Source organism: Thalia democratica, chromosome 2 (genome assembly GCF_965202585.1).
Source record: "Thalia democratica chromosome 2, ktThaDemo2.hap1.1, whole genome shotgun sequence".
NCBI lineage: Eukaryota > Metazoa > Chordata > Thaliacea > Salpida > Salpidae > Thalia > Thalia democratica.
The window spans coordinates 77,697,566-77,721,823 of record NC_139166.1 but is presented as its reverse complement, the minus strand read 5'-3'; the positions used below and the strand labels follow the sequence as shown (position 1 = coordinate 77,721,823).

The 24,258-nt window shown below is 25.0% G+C and overlaps 2 protein-coding genes across 2 annotated transcripts; both read left to right on the top strand.

Annotated features, from left to right (window-relative positions):
• The first annotated feature begins 3,001 nt into the window (after positions 1–3,001).
• On the top strand, positions 3,002–8,359 carry LOC145828977 (fibrinogen-like protein 1). The gene is made up of 9 exons (XM_082936721.1): positions 3,002–3,269; positions 4,200–4,406; positions 4,802–4,996; positions 5,315–5,442; positions 6,706–6,802; positions 7,094–7,190; positions 7,638–7,705; positions 7,939–8,097; positions 8,244–8,359. The coding sequence occupies exons 1-9, from the start codon at positions 3,002–3,004 to the stop codon at positions 8,357–8,359; spliced, it is 1,335 nt and encodes a 444-aa protein (XP_082792847.1).
• Positions 8,360–18,723: 10,364 nt separating this feature from the next.
• LOC145828976 (fibrinogen-like protein A) lies at positions 18,724–23,922 on the top strand. Its single transcript, XM_082936720.1, has 9 exons — positions 18,724–18,991; positions 19,919–20,104; positions 20,358–20,552; positions 20,867–20,994; positions 22,267–22,363; positions 22,667–22,763; positions 23,211–23,278; positions 23,503–23,661; positions 23,807–23,922. The coding sequence occupies exons 1-9, from the start codon at positions 18,724–18,726 to the stop codon at positions 23,920–23,922; spliced, it is 1,314 nt and encodes a 437-aa protein (XP_082792846.1).
• Positions 23,923–24,258: the final 336 nt, after the last annotated feature.

Sequence of the window (24,258 nt, the reverse complement as noted above, 5' to 3'; positions counted from 1 at the left end):
AGGCTAAATTAACGTTTCCATTTACAAATTAATGAAAAAGCTTCCTGTGTCATAGCTTTTCAAAAAGAAACCTTTTACAAAAAATATATAAAACCAAATTAGTAAATGATCATATTTTGTATGGTTTGAACTAAGGTATAAGTTGCTTTTTACTGTTTTACGAAATTCAAACTAGTTTTTGATATATTATAGGTCAAAGTTAGGAACCAAAAAGTATGGTAAAAATAAGAAACGCAAATCATTAAGCAACTAAGTTCACAATACAAGAACAAAAAATAACATAATCAAACTGTGTAATAACTGTCACAAAATAATATTATTATTTCAAAAAGACTAATTAATGAGCATTATTAAAAATTTGTTAACCTAAAAAGACCAACTTAACAAATTTTTTACTTTATATATTTTTATTTATCTATTATTTTACAACAATTGAGTTAAGACAAATTCTGTTATCTAGTCCCTATTTTGCTGCTTACATTTTCACTTCTTTTTAATATTTTATTTGGTAAAAAGAAAGTACTAAATATTGTGTACAATACAAATTATATAAATTGTGAATATTATATTCTCTTGTATATAAACAAAGAATGAAATAAAATATTGTCTTTTATTTAATACTTAGAGATAAAAACTGGAACAAATATTAATCAAATTTTATGACAAAATTAAACTTATAAAAAAGTGACACACTAAGTTTTCAAGTGATTTGGCTGTTGTAAAAATGATGCATTCATAAACCTTATTTTAAGTAAAATTTTAGCACTTAAAATTAATAATTGTAATATTTTTAATGTTTTTTTTGATGTCAGTATTGTTTACATTGCATAAACATAAGTTTGAGTTCAACATTTTAAACCTAGACACTTTATGTTGTTTTTTATCAAACTAAAAGTACAAAAATTTCATTTAATTGCAGCAACTTAATTGCAGCAACACCTAAATGACGACACATCAATTTATGAGCAGATTTGATTGCAGCAACTCTATCCATAAAATAGTACCCATAAAAAGACCGACCCGTTCCGCCGCAGTTAGCTTGACTTAGTGTGACGTAACAGACACATAAATAAACAATGCGATATCTAAAAGTTTTCGGTAAATAATAAAGTTATACTAAAAATTGTAATATAAATGAAAATTGTCTTTTACTTTAAAAACAAAAATATTTTGTTTAGTCAACTATTACAAAACTAAAAAAGGCAACTTTCGAAACTATTTTTTTTCTCTGAAGTAGCACAAAAAATTTTTTCACAGTACAAAAAAAATATTTGCGTAAATTTTTTTTTGACAATTTTTTCAATCAGAAACGATGTTCAGCTTCTTAATAAAAAAATACATCGTCACGAAAACAGTATAACACTAAGGAATTGTGGAATTTCACGGATGAATAACTTAAAACTACATGGTTGACCACAACGCGCTGCTACGTGTTTGCACAAGTTACACGACTAAAGTTAAAACAATTTGGTTCACAGGGCTGGTATGCTTAAAATTCGGTTTGGTTTGCACACCTGCTGAATTTAAAAAATAAAATAAGCTCATTTTCATCTAATTATAAATTTTTATTGATAAAAGTTTGATCAGTTTCTAATGTGTTTGGGTATAGAAGGTCAACAATAGGAGAACGATTTAAAAAAAGCGTTAAAAAATTTCCGAAATTTCACAGTTGAGAAGCTTGACGGTAAAAATAAGTATTTAGAGGTGTTTGCACGCGATGCGAACGACTGATATATTAGTTGCAGTGAAGTTTAATGTTTTTTATTCATACGTTTCTGATGTTAGTCTCTATGTTAGTTCAGATTTTTTAAAAACTTTTTAGTGTTTTTTTTTGATTTGACATGATATATTGTATGCTTCTCCTTTTGTATTCGAAATAGTTACTCACAGTTAAAATTTATTCTTTAAAGTTAAAGATATTTGTTTAGAGTTTTAGAGAGAAAACTGCAGTTCGATAATGATTTTCTAAATATGTATATTATGTATATATTACGTGCTGTTATAAATGTTTTGAACTTCTTTTTTTATTTTTTTTATCGTTTCGACAAAATAAATAGCCATTTTTTTAATGTTTTTAAAGTATGCAGAAAAATCATTAAAGCTTTAAGGGATTAAAGTGAAACAACTAAAGGAATTGAAAATTTTTTTTGCTATATTTGAATTTCTTAACTAGCTTTTTTTTTTAACTAGCAAGTGTATGTCTAGTTTTAGCCAAAATGTTAAGTATTTTATGAAAAGCAATGTGCTGTTTTGATTTTTGAAAACAAAAGATGTTGTTAATATTAGTACTTTCTTTGATGCATGTTAATTAAAGTTTTATTAGATTGAATTAAAAGACTTTTACAATTAGAATAATTCTCTTATTAAGTAATCTTAAGTGGTAAAACTGGATCATGGTTGTAATACTTATTCTGTTTTTACTTTATTAATTTCTTTTATTAAATATTACATTATAAAAAGGACAATTAGAACTCAAACAAAACAAATAAATAGTTTAAAAAAAGCTTTACTTTATAAACTTGGTATAACAACAGCTTTTGTACTAATCTTATTTTAACAAAAAAAAAAAATTCTAAGAAATGAGTAAAAAAACTAATCAATTTTTGTTTGCTTATTGTAACAAAACTTTGTTGCATCTTTATAAGTAATCTTGTTTGTATAAAATTTAGCAAAATACTGGAATGACCTGTTGTTAAAGTTTTATAATTTACGTTAACTGCGTTACAAAGGTTCAAAAAGGTGACATGCTATTTAAGCGATTCATTATTTTTTTAAATTAAATCTGTTTTTTTAGTATATTGAATTATGAAAAAAAATAATAACATTTGTTCTAAACTCCATTATTCTAAAATAATGTTGAAAATCAGTTAAAAAACTAAAAAAAAATACTATGCAGCAAATTAATATGCAGCTCTACATTTAAGTTTATGAGTAAGTTTCATCTAATAAATTATAATTATGACTATATTTCCAACAACAGTTTTTAACAGATTTTTCAAAAATGAATAGCAAAATTATTTTCATTTTCCTCTGCGCCCAGCTTCTTTGTTCAATTTCGGCGAATTTGTACTTTCAAGATGGGGGAATTCCTTCGACTGATGAGGAATCTCCTCAGGAGTGCAGGATCAGGAAGGTCGTCGATTGCAGTTTAGAGAACTTCCCTTCTTCGGGAGCGGTTCAGAGCAGGGGAATTCCGGGAAAGCGCGGGAAACAAGGAGATGTTGGAGAGAAGGGAGAGAAGGGGAAAGAAGGAAGTGTTGGAATAAAAGGTTTATAAAAATAATATTTTTTTTCTTCGTTTATGGTTGTAGATAATTTTTAAAAGTTTCAAAATAAAAAACTTAATAATTAAAAAAAAGTTAAAAAAAAACTTTAAGAGTTAAAGTACTAATAAAACGTTATTTTCTAAAAAAAAAAGGAGGCTTAAAGTTTTAAATAGTTTTTATTCGTTCTTATAAATTGGTTTAAAACTAAAAATCTTTTGTTGCTATCTGATAATAACATAAAAATAACCCAAGTGCTGGTTTTAATACTGAAAGTAATTATGTTGTCAGTAAGTGGTATATTATGCTCTAAATTACAACTTTTATAATAAATTTTTTTTATGGACATTTTATTTTATAGAAAGTGTTAGAATAAAAGGTTAGTTATCAAAAAAGTAGTTGTTTATATTTACAGATAATTATACTTATGTAAAAAAAATATATATACTCTTCCATCGTATGTTAGTATCAACTTTAAAATTATTTAGAATCTTTAGCATTTTTTATATTTTTTTAATCTTTTTAAGATTTTTACTTTAAAATAAGTAACTACTTTAATTAAAATTTAAAACCTAGATTTAAAATTAATATTTTGCATGACTTTTTTTAATTCTTAGTAATAGTGAACAAAATAAATTAAAATATTTCAAACTCTGGTTTTAGTATTAGTCCGGTTGGTTTGACAAACTTGTAAATCAATGACTTATAATTGTTTTAATTTAATTTGTTTTCCTTGAACACATTAAAAAACTGATTTATTTGTTTAGATTATATTTTAACTTAATTTTCGCTTTAGACTTTATCGTGATTAAACAAAGAATTATTGTTTAATTTTTATTAAAATAAGTAAATAAATATGATTTATTTACTTTTTTAATTATATACATTACAAAAATTTTGCAAATATAATTTTAAAACAAATATTCAATGAAACAGGTAACAAGGGCGACCCAGGAACAAGTTTTAATGAAAGCAGAATTCACCAAGTTGAAAAAGAAAATAGAAAATTGAAGAAAGAAGTTCGTCGTTTGGAAAATTTAACTCAAGAACTTTCACATAAGCATCAAGAACTTGAAGGAAAATACGAAAACTTGGAGACAGAAAATACAAATTTGAAGAACCTAGTGTACAAGTTTATGGGAGGTATTAAATTAGTTACTTTAAATGCTATAACTACCAAAAAATGTAAAATTTTAAAATTAAAAATATTTTGGATTTAATTTTTATAACTAAAACTAAAAAAAATGGTGTTAAAGTGTGATTTATTATCATTTGATATGCACAATTGAATACAAAACGTAAACTATCAATGATCTAAAAAAAGTTATACATGTTTTAATAACTAACGGTATGTAGAATAAAAATTTATTTTTCTCAGGTATTTCGATGCACTACCAATAAAAGAAAAGTTTTGAAATTTTAAAACTAACTTTGATTTTATTTTAAAGTCTAAAATCAAATAAAACATTCGCTTTATATTTAAAATTATTTATTTATTAATTTTCTATATTTCAAAATTGCTTTTAAAATTTTCTTAGGCAAACCGTGTCTCGTCGACTTCGCAGCGCCATCTAATGGAAGTTTGAGCGAACCAATAGGAAGAGTCGTACCACACGGCGGTGACGTCATAATAACTTGTAATTATGGGTTCGTGGTGAAAGGAGAAAGAAAATTCAGTTGCGATGATGGGAACTTCCCGTTATCAAAACAAGAACCAACAGAATGCATCAGAGGTTTGTATAAGTTTTGAAACAAAAAAATAATAATAATTCAGTATATGTGTATTATAATTTTACAACTTGTAATAAACATTGTCGAAAGATTATACAGATATTGATTATAAAAGAATTAACTATTATAATTTTAGCTGAGATTTTTCATGAATATTGATATAAAGCATCTAGGTAGATTTTTGTAATCAACAACTACTTTATTACGAATATAAATAATCCAGGTATGTTTATATGTAAGCATCAACAGTTTAATGCAAAATATAAAAAATTACATTCTGTGAACTTATGTGTTCTTAATAGTTTATTTATTTATTTTAGCTCTTGACTGTAATGTCTACAAGGAATCATCCAATTCAAACGGAGTTTACTCAGTTTATCCATTCAGCGATCAAACAATCGTCAAGCAAGTTTACTGTGATTTGAACACTGATGAGTTTGGCTGGATTGTTAGTTGTTTTATTTATATTATTATTTTTCTTTAAGTTTTGTTTATGTTGAAATAACAATTAGAGGTTTTACGGTTTAATTTTATATTATTTGAAACAAAATATTACTAAGTTTTAGTCCATTTAAGTTATTTATTTTTTTATTTTCGTAAAACTTTAGCTAATCATTATATATAAACTAAATACTTTCAACTTTGACTATGTTTGTTATAGAATGAACATAAAAGTTTTAATGTTGGATACGTTTTTATAAAAAGTGTTCTTACAAACAACAGTACTGCGATAAGATTGTGTACATAACCATTTGGTTAAAAAATATGCCTGCTAAGCTTACTAAGCTGTTTAGTTGGTTACATTTTTCCATTTACATAATTTAAAGAGTTAGTAACTAATATTTGTTGATGGTTGCACATTTCTAAGTAAAGTGATAATTATGCTTTGATTTTTAATAGAACAAACAACATTATTGTTTCCCTTATATCATTTGTAATTTACAATATACAACCATTGAAACAATACGCTTGCTTTTTTTTTTCTCAAAGCTTTTCTAAATCAAAATTAACTGCCCCAAATCAATAGATATATTTAAATTGATATCTATTTAGTTTAAACTTAGTTATGATGTATTCCTTACAAAAAAATCAATGAGTTATATTAGTATAAGTGATATTTGTAAACAACAAGAAATATATGTTAATTTAAAAATGGTTTAAACCAGTTTACCTTCATTCGGAGCAATCTGAGTGTTTATTTTAATTACTGTTCATTGCATGAGATTGCACAGTATATAGGCTGAAATCACGCTGAACTAAACAGAGGAAGTAGATAATTGTAATTCTTTAAAAAAATTATTTTATCACTGTAGCCAAAAATTGTACCAAATTAAGTTTAAAGAAAAAAGAACTTCATAAAACAAAACTTTAAGAAATAAACATAGTAATCATTTTATTTATTTTTCGCTGTTGTAATTTGCTTCAACAAGAAAACGGTTCAACAAAAACTCTAAAAAAGGCACAGGCTCCGGAAAACTTGTCGAAACACGCCCCTGGTGCATACTAAAAAGTTGACTTATGTGAACGATTATTTTAGGTTTGTGTGAAAATAAGTTAACAACATGTACTAATAGAAATTTAATTGACGGTTGTTCTGTTGAGTTTTGTGCGATGTCCGAGACAAAATAAATATTTTTTACACTAATAATCAAAAATTACATGGTAAGTTTTTGAATATTAGCTAATAATTTTTATGTTAACATTTTCAAAGGTCATTATGAGAAGATTTGATGGATCAGTGAGCTTCGGAAGATCATGGGAGGATTATTCATCTGGATTCGGCACCACTCAAAGCGAACACTGGATGGGTTAAGATATTAATTGTTATATCTATATGATTAATAAAAAAAGTGTTGAACATTCAAGTTTTCCGTAGTTTAAACTATACGCTTTTTTATACATCTAGCGCTATCAAAATAAACACTTTACGGGTCAACTTTCTATTTTATAGAAATTTTGTTTAAGTTTTTTAAGTACTAAAAGTTTTTTTTTATCATTTAAAAAAATAGGATAGATTATTTCTTAGGTCAACATCTAAGTGTTGAATTGTTGTAACGGAATACATCGTTGTTTTGTTTTAAATGTCAATTTGTTAACAGGCCTTAGGGACCTGTACAATATATTGAAGAGTAGAAACTTCATCCTCAGGATAGATATGGAACGCTTCAATGGAGACAAATCGTACGCCCAATACGAGTAAGGTGTTAAACATTTTTAATAATCTTACATCAGCTTGTAACTTTTTAATTAGTTAAATCTTATTTAAAATATAGGATAACTTTTTTTTGTAGTATTGCTTGCCTAAATGAACTAAAATAAATTTTTTAACTGGTTGTAATTACGTTTAATATGAGTAAACTAATGATAATTTTAATTGTGATACTTCGAATGCAACCTAATTTATTACATTTATAAAATTAAAAAAAAACAGTTTAGAACAAAAAAGGTTACGAGTATTGTTTGATGACATGAATTATTTAAAATAACAGATACTTAAAATCATTGTACTTTGAAACAAATATTTGGAAAAGTCTATAATTGTTTAAGTTATGTTAGAAAATTTAGTAAGATTATATTTGCCTACATTTTATGCTTATTAACATACTTTGCAATAAATTAACTAAATCAATTACTTATTGAAAGGACGTTTTATATTGGGTCAGAAAATGAAAAGTTTCCGATTTATTTTGGAGGATATTCTGGTACAGCAGGTAAACTATTACTTAAACTTTGTATGAAATAAAACAAATTATATTCGTTTTAGATTTCATTCCAAGAAAATAAACAAGTTGCGTAGAAATTTAGCAAAACAAATTGAAAAACTTAATCACTAATTTTGCTTTCATGATTTTTAGTGTCTAAACGTTTTAAAAAGTCTTTCTAAAGTATCAACAAATTTTAAACTTATATTAAAACATCAGTCAAGTTATTTTCAACTTAACAGGAGACGGGTTCGGATACGGTGGCCACATGCAACAAGGTCTTAAATTCACCACCATCGACTCCGATAACGATGAGTATCCAGGAACAAACTGCGCGTTGCATATTCAGGGTTCAAATGGAGGCTGGTGGTATACTAACTGCTCCCACAACTCTCTGACAGGTATATATTTTTGTGTTTGTTTATTAATGTATATTTCAACCGTTTCATTGATGACATCTTGCAATTTAAACCATAATACAAAATATGTTTTCCAAAGCAAATTAATAAAATGTGTCATCAAATTTACTGTTTTTTTTTTGTTTTAGGTAAATATGAAAAACCTGGCTCTTTTGGTAGTTTCAGTGGGTTGACCTGGTATCCTGTGACTAGTAGTAATGAATCATTGAAAAAAGTTCAGATGAAAATTAAAAGAAAAAATTGATTTTAATTTTTTCTTCTCTTATTGTACTTCAGTTTAACGCTTTATGTCAAAAACTTTGTAAATAAAAAATTCATTATAAAACTGTTTGTCTTTCATGTAGATAAATATAAATATAAAGTACTAGTAATATTTTTATTGTTTATTAAACATTAAAAATGCGCTCAAAAAATTGGTGTACAAAGGAACCTTTTTGAACTTACTTCAAAGTAGTAATCTTAAAAAATAACCAGATAGAAAATGCTGCAATCTAGGCTAAACCACTGTTATTGTAACCAAACAGTTTAACTTTTGAACAAAAAAAAAGTTGCTTATTAAGTAACAAATACTATTAACTTTTTGAGAAAAGTTATATGCAACGTAAGGTCCATAACAGTCTATTTTTAGATTTCATTTTGCTTTTAAGTGATAAAAAAAAAAACATTAACAAAATTTAGCTATCATTGATTACAAAGTTAAATACAAGTTAATACTTATCCAAACATTTCATGCATCAATTTTTTACAACAAGTTTTGAAACAAAGCAGGATAATTTAAAGGAAGAAAAAGTTTTACAATAAGCAAGTTTTTTAAAAAGTTTTGTAAAGTTTATTTAATTACCGTGTTAGTTATGGACAGGTATTTTTTACTCTATAAGGTAATGTATAAAATTTATGATTAACGTTTTTTATTAGATAACTAAAAAGGTACCATTATGATTAGTTTTTAGCTTGTAATGTGCGTATAAAAACTACATACACACGTAACACATTAGGGTACTAAGTAAAGCAATAAAATTAAAAAATCTAAAGCAAAATGTTAGACAATTAAAATAACAAGTTGCATAATAAACGATAAAAGATTTTTAAGGAAGAAAAACAATAACTAAGATGCTCTTTTAAATAGTTGAATGACTGTGTTTAAAGGTACTATACTTAAAAGCAAACTTACTGTTTATTTTAAACATTTATTACATTTATTTAAATATGTGAAAGAGCTTTTTAGTTCTTAGTTTATTTATAGATAATAACTGATCGATAACTTAAAACATATATTTTACAGACTAATGTAACTTTAGAACAGACTGAAGTAGTAAATAAAGTGTTTATAAAATTAGAATTTGTCTTAGAAACATTATTTTAATGTGCATTAGTTTAAAATTTATAATGAAGTGTATAGCTTTTGCATTTATTTGTAATATGTTTATTTAGTAGTTTTTAAAATGTCATAACATTTTGAGCCTCTATAAAAATTGTTATTTTTAAGAATAAATGTGGGAAAGTAAGTTTTTATTGTTTTTACTGTTCATTGAACCACAAAAAAGCGTTCAAAATATTTGGTTCTAGGACTTGGAGGAAGAAAAACACCTTAAGATTATTGAGGCGCACACCACTTTTTAGCATTTTAACATCTGGTTATGGACTTATGACTGTTTAGTTTAAATAAAAATTTTCAAGTATTAAAATTTAATAACTCTTGTATCAAATTAATTTATTTACAAAAAAAAAGATTTAATTTATGTAATTTGAAGCCTTATCATTGTTAAAACTTTTAAATACTCGCATAGACTACAGAGTTTTTAACTTTAAATGATTTTTTAGATAATGCTAATGTAAGGCCGGCTTTTAGTAAATTTCCAGTTGTCAATTGATACGATAAGTTTTTATTTTTAAAAGTTATCAAATAACATGTTTGTTTTACTTGATTAAAATAAATAGCCAAGTTACTTGTGATAGTATACTGTTTATACATAAAATAAGCTGATATTTTGGATCTTTTTATTAATAATTAGTCATAATAGATGTATTATTAGTTAAAAAAACATAATTTATAAATTGTAAAAATATACAAACTGAAGATATTATAAAAAATAGTTTGATATACACAAATCAATGAAATTATCCCGTTACACAGATGGTCTTAAAGGGTATTAGGGATAAGTAAAGTAGATTAGTACAACAATTAAAACAACACTTATATTATATTTACATAAACTAAGCAACACAAAGATACAATTACATCACTCTATACTAGAACTACATTTAAACACAAATTAATACAATTATAATAAGTATCTTATAAGTTAATCAAGAAAGAATCTTAAACTTAACATGTTTGAAATGCATCTTAACTTAAAGCACACGCAAAACCGCTGAAGGCTCTGCCGAAACTGCTTATATATGCATTAAAAAACGCATTAGTTCTCTCAAATAAATAATTTTATTGTGGGAAAGCTTATCAAAATGACTTATTTTTACAAAATATTCCCACGCCCTAAAATCATAAAACATTAATTACTTATGATTCCCATTTTAAATAGATTATTTTTAAGAGTTCCCACACCATCGGTACATTTCCCTTTGCATTTTATCATTTTAATGATCTTTGTCCGCTTTTTAAAACAATAACTCTAAACCTAGTTGGTTTTTCCCCTACAACACATTAGTAATGACGACTTAGGCGTGGCTTAAAAAGATATTAGGCGAGAAATCTTTCGTCGCAGCGTTTAAGTGGATTTTAATGAATACAGACCTATCTCTTTTCCCACCTAAGTAAACAAAAAAAATCCATTCCGCGGTTTTTTCTTTTTCAAATAATTGTTACTCATCCGAGAAATTGTATTACTCATTATCTCAAAAATTACGTAATTTACAAAAATGAAGATAAAACACAACATAAGAACAAAATAACAATGATAGTTGTCTACCGGCTTCTTGTCCTCAGGCTTTTTGTCCTCGGGCTTCTTTTTCTCTGGTGGTTAATAGAGGCTATGAAACAACAATTGGATCATTGACAACGTCTTGTTCTCTTAGGAAATTTTTTGACTTTCAGTCTTCTAGCTGGTTTGTAGAATCAGCAAAACACCACATTGATTGGCTTTGGAAATAATGGCAGCAAAAATTTTTGATTGTGACGTCATAAAAGAAACACAAAATATTCATTCTTTCTTTTGTCTATTGTCGTACTTATAAACAAGAAAACTTTTAAAGTTTGAGATGAAATGTTTTTAAAGATGAAAGAACCCATGGTTCTTTGACTCTGTTCCAAAAATCATAATATTGTTCTATATCTCATAGAATAACTTTTTTTTCCTTGTAGTAGCAAGTTAGAATTTTAGAATGTATGAAATACCAGAAATGATAAAAATAGTATCAAGTTTTTATCTTCATAAGCAGTATTATATATGTTTTTAATTTTAAGAAAAGATATAATTTTATTTCTTAACTAATAGACTCTTTATAACATCAAACAAAAACTTAACCAAAGAAAAAGCCAAAAGTATACTAGGTTAGCGTATATAGACTTTTCGGTTTTCAAGTACTTTTTGAAACTGTCGATGGTAAAGTTTTCTTGACAAAATTGAGTTCACTATTTAAATTCTTAATTTCATACTTTTTTAAAGCTTGTTGCCTTCATTCATAGTACTTCATGTTTTATTATTAAACTATTGAATGAAGTTAATTGATAAACTACATAAGTCTAAGATCTGGTTTTAAACAAAATAATATTACCATCATGTACCCAGCAATAATTGAAGCAGCAACATTGTTTACAAAAACTTAGATTCAGCACCAAAATTTTGTTTCGTGAAAGATTTACTGGTGAGTTCGGCCTACCAACTCAAAAATTTACTTTCCACCAAAAAATAAATAAGTGATTTTAATAAAAGTGACTTGGATAATTGTCATTGACATCTGCAACTGTCACTGCTAGTTTTGTGTAGACTTCAGATTACATTCTGCTTATCACGTGATGCTATTGTCAGTTAATAATACTTGTCCATTTCTCATCAAGTGTTTGAACTATTTATCCTAAAATTTGTTCCAAGGTATAAAGTTAAGTGAGTTTTTTCGTCCTTCTATGTATTTAGCAAAACTTAAAAACAAAACTGTTATCTTTTAATTGATTGTGTTTCAAAGTATGTCTTAAATTTAGAAAAATTATATTAAACAAATTTTCAAAAATTTTAAACAAATTTCCGATATGCTTCCGTTTATAACTACTTCAAATTTAAAAACCGTAAAAAACCACAATGAAAACTTGCAAATTTTTATGATAATATTTTTTTACAAATTTTTATAGTCAAGTTATTTGTTTTAAAAAACTAATCTTTTTAAACAATTCATAATAAATTAATAATCGATTTTAGTAAAAACATACATGTTTAAAGTTTGTTTTTGTAGCTACCCATTTGTATATTTCAGATAGAAGTCAAACGAGAATTTTGTATGCGAACCCCTTTATTTTATAGCTAAATTTTTTATACTGTAGTTTTACTTGGTAGGTTTTGCGTTTATTTAATGTTAGATTTATTTTTATATTTTTTTTTATAATTGACCAACTTTTATATGGAGAGTTTTTGCTCTTTGGCTATCAGCTCAAAACGATTAATCTAACTGATTGTACTTTATTTTTTTATAGATTAACATCCGTGTAAGTCTTTACAAAAATTTCTATATTTATCTTCAATTCTGATTGTAGTATATATTTTTTTTAATTCTATAAGGATAATAAAAATAAAAGCAGTTTGAAACCTAACGACGTGTGACCCTAAAAGTTGGAAAAAAAAGTTTATTTTCTCCTATCAACAAAAGAATACAGAATGTAGAAACTTAATTTCGTATACTAAATAATTTACTCTTATATTATTATTTTCTTGTTTTCTTAGTCATAAAAAGTGGTTTTCTAATTGTTGTTGCGAAAACTTATAAACTATTAAAAGCAATTTGTGTAACCTAAATAAGCTTTAAGTATTCACCATTCTTCTTATTTGTCTATACAGCGGGTTTATTACTCTGTTGTTACTGTTTTTAGTGTATACTTTTACTGTATTCCAACTAAAGTTTAATTTTAGCTTTTTAAAAATTTCAATTGTAAACTAACAAAAATAAATTAAACATCAGTAGTCAATTTTATTTAATCTGTTTTTTCAGTTTAGAAATACTGAAATTAGCTGAGATAAATTTCCATAAAGTGTAAATTTGTTTAGATAAATTTGTACTTTTTAATTTGTTGTAGTTATAGAATTTATGTTTAGATCATAAACATCGTATTTTTTGTGATTAAAATCATAACTGTCATTTAATTTTATAAACAAATTTAATAAAGGTATGCTTAGTATGCTTTGTGACTAAAAAATCATTTTAATTTGTTAATATAATCAAAAAAAAAACATGCTTAAGAATTTCAGAACTTATATAAATTTTAACTTCTCTCAATCACAATTTTCTTACCTAAATATTTTATTCTATTCATTGTATGTAAAAAACAGTTTTTTACTTAAAAACTTTAGTTTGTTTTGGTAATAACCATTTTTGAAGGCAAACGGTCAGTTCGGTTTATTACTAATTAATAAAACAAGTAAAGCCAAATATAAATTTTTAACAATTTCTTAAACAAAGTATAGCCTCGTTAAACTAACAATCACAAAACTTTAAACGTAAAAGTACTTTGCAGTAATAAGGTAAAATTTTAATCTAAGTATATACTTTGATTAAAGAATAAAACCTACTGTTTTAAAATTTATTACAAAGCTAGTTTTGTACACAATTTTGTTCATGTTGAACTGTTTTTATTGCAATCATTTCAATTAAAACAGTTAGTGTATGTACTTGGTTATTGATGTACAAATGTGCTTTTATTTATGCAATTTGACAAATTCAACTTATTTCGTTCGGTAAATATTTTGTTCGCAGCATCTCTTAGATTTAAACGCTAAGTCAATTTATTTAATCTATATATTAAAGTATTTTGTTTATTTTTTAAGACAGGTTAAAAAGACGATAATAACATTTAATAATTACTTTTTACATTTAATCCATTAACAACACAGTATACTTTTACTATTTTGTACAATAAAAATTTATACAGGTAAGCTAAACTGGTATATTTGTATACAATTTTATTTTCCTTACTCACTTAAGCTAAACTTTACGCTTTTAATGTTTTTTAACGGTTATTTTTAAACTATCTTTTTTTAAGTAACAATCGTTATATAACTAAAATATTAAGCTTATTTTTGTGAAATTTATTAATGACTGTCCGTTGGTATTTTTAATATATATTTACTATACATATTTGATATAGTTTTTGCATGAATTAGTTTATTTAAAAATTTTTAACGTATTCTTTACTCATCTTATATAACAAAATGTTCGTTTTAATTTTTTTATCTACAAATTTAATTTTTTCTTCTCTAAAGTTTAAGTATTACATATGCATTGGTTAACTAAATATCTAAGATTAATATTTTAAAAGAAACTTTTAAGAGCAGAAGAAAGCTGTTAAAATGATTTTGTAAAACTGTTTACTTACGTTTATACTCTAATCTAGTTATACAAATGTAATAAATTTCAAAGTAAATTATTATAAGTAAAAGTTTTAGCAAAGAGTTGAGTATACTTTTTTTTTCTAATTTTATGTTTAATACTGATACTTAAACTTTGATATTTAGAATTATATTTCAATCACAAAACATGAAAGTTTTAATTATTTAGCATATTTTTTAACTGGTCAAATATTTCATCGCTAGATAAATTTCTCAAAAGCTAAACAAATAAACAATTTATTATGTCTTGTTTTATTTTTCATACAAAAATCACAAACTTTAATATTTTTAATAATAATTACTTTCTTTCTAATCACTAATAAATTTAAACTAGGCAAAAGTTTTCAAAAATTCACCAAAAGTTTTTAAACAGTCAAGTATATTTTGTTAACATAAGGAAAGACAAGCAATTATCCTAACCAATATATTTTTAATTATGACATATCATTTAAACATGTTTTAATGCTGAATGCACAACCACTGTTCAAATACAAACGACGCATAAGCGACCTTGTTTGCTGTTTAAGAAAAGTGTATTTATTATTAAATGAAAGCATTGCTTATGTATTGCAGTTTTCAATAAGTTTTACACCTCAGAAATTATTGAATTGATGTATAACTTAAAAGTGTTTTACTAATCAAACAGTGATTATAAGTTAATAGTTTGGTAATAGTAATATTGAAATGAAGTTTTGGTTATATTTCTTAAATGCTTCTTAGTTTTCAGTTCTTATAGTTAACAACTGGTTATAAAGATAGAAATTTGTTTTAAAAAACATTTAAATTTTTAAACAAATACTTTATTTTATCCTAATTTTATAAAGTAAAAACTTTATAAAATAAAACCTATTGTACAAATACGAAATAAAAAGTTTGCGATTGTTAATTTTTATAAGTAATTGATTTAAAAATATTAACTAATTTATAAAAATTGCTTCGTTTTTGCTACATTTTGAAAATAAAAAATACATTTTAAAAATTTTTAATTTGCATATTTAAAATTATAATAAAGTATAAACGGTAACTACTGTGTTTCAGTTGAAAAAACAGTGACAGTTTTTATAGTTAATAAAAACAATCTACACTTTAGACTATGTTTTTATTTTTCATTTTCGTTACAGTCTGAACTTATAATGTAAACTTAAAAATACTTAATTATTTATCATTTAATTTTATTTTAATATTAAATTTTTCAACTGTTAAAAGTTATTTTAAACTACTTAATGTCAAAATGTCAAAAATATAATTTGAAAATTGGAAATTTGATTTTGCTATTGATTTGACTATATTTATATTTACTTCACTACATTAAATTATGTAGCACTTTTGTATAATTAAGTTTTTATTTCGTATTTTGTACACCATATACTTATGCTGTTTTATATATTTAATCTAAAACTATCTTTGTAACTTTTAGTTGAAGTTCTTTAGACATAGTTGAAGTTCAAACGATAAACACATAAATAAATGTTTTTTAAAGTAAAACAGTTGATATATATTAAAATATGATTATTTTTTTTATGTTGTTATATTTTCATGAAATTTTAGTAATGAGGTGAACATAGAGAAAATAAATATAAATTACATTTATTACAAAACTAGTTTAACATACTTCAATATGTTTAAGAAAAAAGTTTAAATTAATTTAGGGTTTTGTTTATCGACAACTTTCTTTAACTTTAGCTGCAAATGGTTAATTATGTAGTTATTAAACTTAGAGTAGTTTATTCCACTAAAAATCGTTATAAATACAAGAAAACATCAAAACGCCCTATCATGCAAAAACCTAGCAACATTATTTTGTTTGTTTGTCCAATGTAAAAAAGCTGAATTTGTTTATTTAACAATCACTTACATCGTACGACTTTCTTATGGCTCATAATGTTAGAGAAAAATCGTTGTTGTAGCAATTGTTAAGTATATTTTTTTTGTTGATGTTTGTAACTTATCAAGTCCATTTTAATTTACAAAGTCTATTCTGAGTAGTTTTCAGGCGCAACAAACTTTTGCATAATGACAGTTTACTGTTCAGTTTTTTTGTTAATTACTTATTAAAAACAACTTTTTGATACATTTTTTACACGTAATTATAGACTAATATAGTTAGGAGCTCGTTAAAATATAAATTAGTAGTGTTAAAAAAAATTGATATTGTAGCAAGAGTTTAGTATATAATTTTTTTGTTGGTGTTTGTAACTTATAAAGTCCATTTTTATTAATAAGTCTTTCAGAGTAGTTTTTAGGGACAATTCACTTTTGCACAATGACAGTTTACTGTTTAGTTTTTTGGCAATTATGTATAAAAAACATTTTAAGATACATTTTTATACACACTGTTGGCCACTATACTTAAGAAGTTTTCGACTAAAAAAAAGAGATACTAAAATTAATCGGTATCAAAATCTAATGTAAAGAATGTTTAGTTTTTCAATGTTATATTGTTTTTTTTAACAATTTACTTAAATTAGAAGTCTTAATTGATTACATTGATAACTAGATTTTGAAAGATGATTTTATAAATTATTGTACCATTTTTCTACCCATTTGTATATTTAAAATAGATGTAAAATGAGAATTCTGTTTGCATACCCGCTGTATTTTACACCCAAATTTTTTATACTGTAGTTTTACTTGGTAGGTTTTGCGATTGTTTATTTTTAAATTTATTTTTATGTTTCTTTTTTTTTAATTGACCAACTTTTATATGGAAGGTCTTTGCTCTTTGGCTATCAGTTCAAAACAATTAATCTAACTGATTGTACTTTATATTTTTATAGATTAACATCCATGTAAGTATTTACAAATTTTTCTATATTTATCTTCAATTCTGATTGTAGTATAGTTTTTTTTTAATTTCTATAAGGAAATGAAAAATAAAAGCAGTTTAAAACCTAATGACGTGTGATCCTTAAGTCGAATAAAAAAGTAGTTTATTTTCTCCTATCAACAAAAGAATTACAATGTAGAAACTCAATTTCGTATTCTAAATAATTTACTCTTATATTATTATTTTCTTGTTTTCTTAGTCATAAAAAGTGGTTTTCTAATTGTTGTTGCAAAAACTTATAAACTATCGAAAGCAAGTTGTGTAATCTAAATAAGCTTTAAGTATTCACCATTCTTCTTATTTGTCTATACAGCGGGTTTATTACTCTATTGTTAATGTTTTTAGTTTATATCTTTACTGAATTCCAACTAAAGTTTATTTTTTAGCTTTTTAAAAATTTCAATTGTAATAAAAACAAGAAAACATCAAAACGCCCTATCATGCAAAAACCTAGCAACATTATTTTGTTTGTTTGTCCAATGTAAAAAAATTGAATTTGTTTATTTAACAATCACTTACATCGTACGACTTTCTTATGGCTCGTAATGTTAGAGAAAAATCGTTGTTGTAGCAATTGTTAAGTATATTGTTTTTGTTGATGTTTGTAACTTATCAAGTCCATTTTAATTTACAAAGTCTATTCTGAGTAGTTTTCAGGCGCAACAAACTTTTGAATAATGACAATTTACTGTTTTTTTTTTGGCAGTTTGTATGAAAAAAACTTTAAGAAACATTTGTATATACACTATTGTACACTATACTTAAAAAAGTTTCTGACTAAAAAAAAACAAAAAAAAAATTCGGATTCAAAATCTAATGTAAGGAATGTTTAGTTTTTTTAACTTTACAATGTTTTTAATAAAGTTTGATTTTAACTAGAAGTCTTAATCGATTACTCTGAGAACTAAATTCTGAAAGATAATTTTATAAATTTTTGTACTTTACAATTTGTAGACAAACATATTTAATTTTTATATTTAAGTTCTATTTTATTTGTTATATCAAAATTTAATTAATTAGATTTGTTATGTTTTGATTCAATTTAGTCTTATCGTTGTTTTGGAGCATTATAAATTTGTTATCTTTAAGCTTTGTTTCTATACTGGTGATACATCGGATCCTGATTTAAAAATCCGATCCAGACAGATCATAGTTTGATATTTTGAGAGAAAAAGGTTGTGTAGATAATTTTATAATTGTTCATATGAGCAATTTATAACAGATTTGTCAAAAATGAAAAATAAAATTATTTTCATTTTCCTCTGCGCCCAGCTTCTTTGCTCAATTTCGGCGAATTTGTACTTTCAAGATGGGGTAATTCCCTCGACTGATGAGGAATCTCCTCAGGAGTGCAAGATCAGGAAGGTCGTCGATTGCGGTTTGGAGAACTTCCCTTCTTCAGGAGCGGTTCAGAGCAGGGGAATACCGGGAAAGCGCGGGAAACAAGGAGATATTGGAGAGAAGGGAGAGAAAGGGAAAGAAGGAACTGTTGGAATAAAAGGTTTATAAAGTTTCTTTTTATTTGTTTATGGTTGTAGATAATTTTTAAAAGTTCCAAAATAAAAAGCCTAATATTTAAAAAAACAAGTTAAAAAAACTTTATGAGTTAAAGTACTAATAAAACGTTATTTACTAAAAAAATAGGAGGCTTGAAAATGTTAAATAATTTTTATTCGTTCTTATAAATTGGTTTAAAACTAAAAATCTTTTGTTGCTATCTGATAATAACATAAGAAATAACCCAAGTGCTGGATTTAATACTAAAAGTAATTATGTTGTCAGTAAATGGCATATTATGCTCTAAATTACAACATTTAAAATATTTTTTTTTATAGACATTTTATTTTATAGAAAGTGTTAGAATAAAAGGTTAGCTATCAAAAAAGTAGTTATTCATATTTATAGATAATTATAGTTATGTAACAAAACTTTATATACTCTTCCATCTTATGTTAGTATCAACTTTGAAAATTAATTAAATTCTTTAGCATTTTTTATTTTTTTTTATATGTTTTTAAAATTTTTACTTTAAAATAAGTAACTACTTTAATTAAAATTCAAAACCTAGATTGAAAATTAATATTTTGCATGACTTTTATAACTTTTAGTAATAGTGAACAAAATAAATTAAAATATTTCAAACTCTGGTTTTAGTATTAGTCCTGTTGGTTTGGCAAACTTGTTAATTAATGACTTACAGTTGTTTTAATTTAATTCGTTTTCCTTTTACACGTTAAAAACTAATTTATTTGTTTCGATTATATGTAACTTAATTTTTGCTTTAGACTTTTGCATGGTTTAACAATGAATCATTGTTTAGTTTTTATTAAAATAAGTAAATAATATATATGATTTAATAACTTATTTGATTATATTTATTACAAAAATTTTGCGAATATAATTTTAAAACAAATACTTAATACCACAGGTAATAAGGGCGACCCAGGAACTAGTTTCAATGAAAGCAGAATTCACCACGTTGAAAAAGAAAATAGAAAATTGAAGAAAGAAGTTCGTCGTTTGGAAAATTTCACTCAAGAACTTCAAGGAAAATACGAAAACTTGGAGACAGAAAATACAAATTTGAAGAACCTAGTGTACAAGTTTATGGGAGGTATTAAATTTGTTACTTTAAAAGTTATATCTACCAAAAAATGTAAAATTTTAAAAATAAAAATATTTTTGAATTAATTTTTAAAACTAAAAGTATCATAAAAATTTGTATTAAAGTGTGATTATTATCATTTGATATGCAAAATTGAATCTAAATCTTAACATCTAAAATAAAATAAAATATTCACTTTATATTTATAACTATTTATTTATTAATTTTTTATATTTCAAAATTGTTTTTAAAAAATTCTCAGGCAAACCGTGTCTCGTCGACTTCGCAGCGCCAACTAACGGAAGTTTGAGCGAGCCAACAGGAAGCGTCGTACCTCACGGTAGTGACGTCATAATAACATGTATTAATGGTTTTATCGTGAAAGGAAAAAGTAAATTCAGTTGCGATGATGGGAATTTCCCGTTGTCAAAACAAGAACCAAAAGAATGCATCAGAGGTTTGTATAAGTTTTGAAACAAAAAGAAAAAAAATTCAGTATATGTGTATTATAATTTTACAACTTGTAATAAACGTTGTCGAAAGATTATACAAATACTGATTATAAAAGAAATAAGTATTATAAATTTAGCTGAGATTTTTCATGAATATTGATAAAATGCATCTAAGTAGATTTTTGTAATCAATAACTAATTTATTACGAATAAAAATAATCTAGGTATGTTTAAATGTAAACATCAACAGTTTAATGCAAAATATAAAAAATAGATTCTGTGAACTCATGTATACTTAAATTTTTTCTATCTGTTTAAGCTCCCGACTGTAATGTCTACAAGGAATCATCCAATTCAAACGGAGTTTACTCAGTTTATCCATTCAGTGATCAAACAATCGTCAAGCAAGTTTACTGTGATTTAAACACTGATGAGTTTGGCTGGATTGTTAGTTGTTTTATTTATATTATTATTTTTCATTGAGTTTTGTTTATATTTAAAAAAGTAATTAGAGCTTTTATGGTTTAATGTTATATCATCTGAAATAAAATATTACTAAGTTTTTGTCCACTTAAATTATTATTTGATTATGTTCACAAAACTTTGGCTAATCATAATATATAAACTAAATACTTTTAATTTTGACTATGTTTGTTATAGAATGAACTTAAAAGTTTTAATGTTGAATACGTTTTTGTAAAAAGTGTTCTTACGAAAAATAGTACTGTATTAAGATTGTATACAAAACAATTTGGTTAAAAAATATGTCTGTTAAGCTTACTAAGCTGTTTAGTTGTTTGAATTTTGCCATTTACATAACTTAAAGAGTTAGTAACTAAAAACAATATTTTTTGATGGTTGTACATTTCTAAGTAAAGTGATAATTATGCTCTGATTTTTAATAGAACACACATCATTAATTTTTCCCTTATATCATTTGTAATTTACAATATACAATCATTGAAAAAATAATTTTGCTTTTTTTTTTCCTCAAAGCTTTTCTAAACCAAAATTAACTGCCCCAAATCAATAAATATATTTAAATGGATATTTATTTAGTTTAAACTTAGTTATGATGCATTCCTTACAAAAAAATCAATGAGTTATATTAGTATAAGTGATATTTGTAAACAACAACAGAAGAAAATATATGTTAATTTAAAAATAGTTATAACAAGTTTACCTCCGTTCGGAGCAATCTGATTATTTAGTTTAATTCCTATTCTTTGCATAAGATTGCACAGTATAAAAGCTGAAATCGCGCTGAATTAAACATAAAAGTAAATAATTGTAAATCATTTAAAATATATTTCATCAAAGTAGCCTAAAATTCTACTAAATTAAGTTAAAGAAAAAAGAACTTCATAAAAAAAAATTTAAGAAATAAACATAGCAAGCTTCTTAATTATTTTTCGCTGTTGTAATTTGCTTCGACGAGAAAACGGTTCAACAAAAACTCTAAAAAAGGCACAGGCTCCGGAAAACTAGTCGAAACACGCCCCTGGTGCATACTAAAAAGTTGACTTATGTGAATGATTATTTTAGGTTTATGTAAAATGACTTAGTAATATGTATTAATAGTAATTTAATTGACGGTTGTTCTGTTGAGTTTTGTGCGATGTCCGAGACAAAATGAATAATTTATATGCTAATAATTAAAAAATAACATGGTTGTTTTTTGAATATTAGCTAATAATGTTTATGTTAATAATTTCAAAGGTAATTATGAGAAGATTTGATGGATCAGTGAGCTTCGGAAGATCATGGGAGGAATATTCATCTGGATTCGGCAACACTCAAAATGAACACTGGATGGGTTAAAATATTAATTATTGCATTTATTTGATTGATGAAAAAATATTTGTTCGGTGAACATTCAAGTTTTCCGTAGTTTAAATTATACGCTTTTTTATACATCTAGCGCTATCAAAATAAACACTTTACGGGTCAACTTTCTATTTTATAGAAATTTTGTTTAAGTTTTTTAACTAGCAAACGTCTTTCTTTTATCATTTAAAAAAATAGGTTAGATTATTTATTAGGTGAACATCTAAGTCCTAATTAGTTTGAACTAAAAACATAGTTTTTCTATTTATTTTAAATTCAAGTTTGTTAACAGGCCTTAGGGACCTGTACAATATACTGAAAGGCCAAAACTTCATTCTCAGGATAGATATGGAACGCTTCAATGGAGACAAATCGTACGCCCAATACGAGTAAAGTGTTTATATCTTAAATAACTTAAAGTCATATTGTAACTTTTTAATTAATTAAATCTTATTGAAAATATAGGATAACTTTTTTTTGTAGTATTGCTTGCCTAAATGAACTAAAATAATTTTTTTGAACTGGTTGTAATTACGTTTAATATGAGTAAACTAATGATAATTTTAATTGTGATACTTCGAATGCAACCTAATTTATTACATTTATAAAATTAAAAAAATACAGTTTAGAACAAAAAAGGTTACGAGTATTGTTTGATGACATGAATTATTTAAAATAACAGATACTTTAAATCATTGTACTTTGAAACAAATATTTGGAAAAGTCTATAATTGTTTAAGTTATGTTAGAAAATTTAGTAAGATTATATTTGCCTACATTTTATGCTTATTAACATACTTTGCAATAAATTTACTAAATCAATTACTTATTGAAAGGACGTTTTATATTGGGTCAGAAAATGAAAAGTTTCCGATTTATTTTGGAGGATATTCTGGTACAGCAGGTAAACTATTACTTAACTTTGTATGAAATAAAACAAACTATACTCGTTTTTAAAAAATACACAAGTTTATTAGAAACTTAGGAAAACAAATTAATTAACTTAATCACTAGTTTTGTATTCGTACTAATTAGTATTCATCTAAACGTTTTAAAAAGTCTTTCTAAAGTATCAACAAATTTTAAACTTATATTAAAACATCAGTCAAGTTATTTTCAACTTTACAGGAGACGGGTTCGGATACAGTAGTTATTACATGCGACAAGGTCAGAAGTTCACCACCATCGACTCCGATAACGATGAGCATTCAGGAACAAACTGCGCGCATATTCATGGGGGTGGTGGTGGTTGGTGGTATCGTGGCTGCTCCTTCAAATCTCTGACAGGTAGATTTTTTGTGTACAAATTATTAAATTCTACAATTTAATACTTGTTTCAGTACAATTGGTTTTTTACGATAATACATAAAATGGTTTTTAAACTAGTTAACAAAATATTTCATCAAACTCACTGATTTTTGTTTTGTTTTAGGTGAATATGAAAAACCCGGCTCGTTTGGTAGTCAAAGTGGGTTGAGCTGGTATCCTGTGACTGGTTTTAATGAATCATTGAAAAAAGTTCAGATGAAAATAAAAAGAAAAAATTGATTTTTCTTTTTTCTTCTCTTATTATACTTCAGTTTAACACTTTATGTCAAAAACTCTATAAATAAATAATTGCATTATAAAACTGTTTGTGTTTTATGTAGATAAACATAAATATAAAGTATTAGTAATATGTAACGTAAGGTGTATATATTTTTAGTTTAAAGTTTTATTCTTTTTTCAATTAAATACAAATTCAATAAGAAACACATTCTAAGTTTAAAATTTATTCGCATGACAACGTTTCGACTTTCCATTAGTCATTATCAACAAAATACTGTGCAAAAATAACTAAAAAGTAGTGATAAACAACTAAGTATACAAAAATTTTAAGTAATA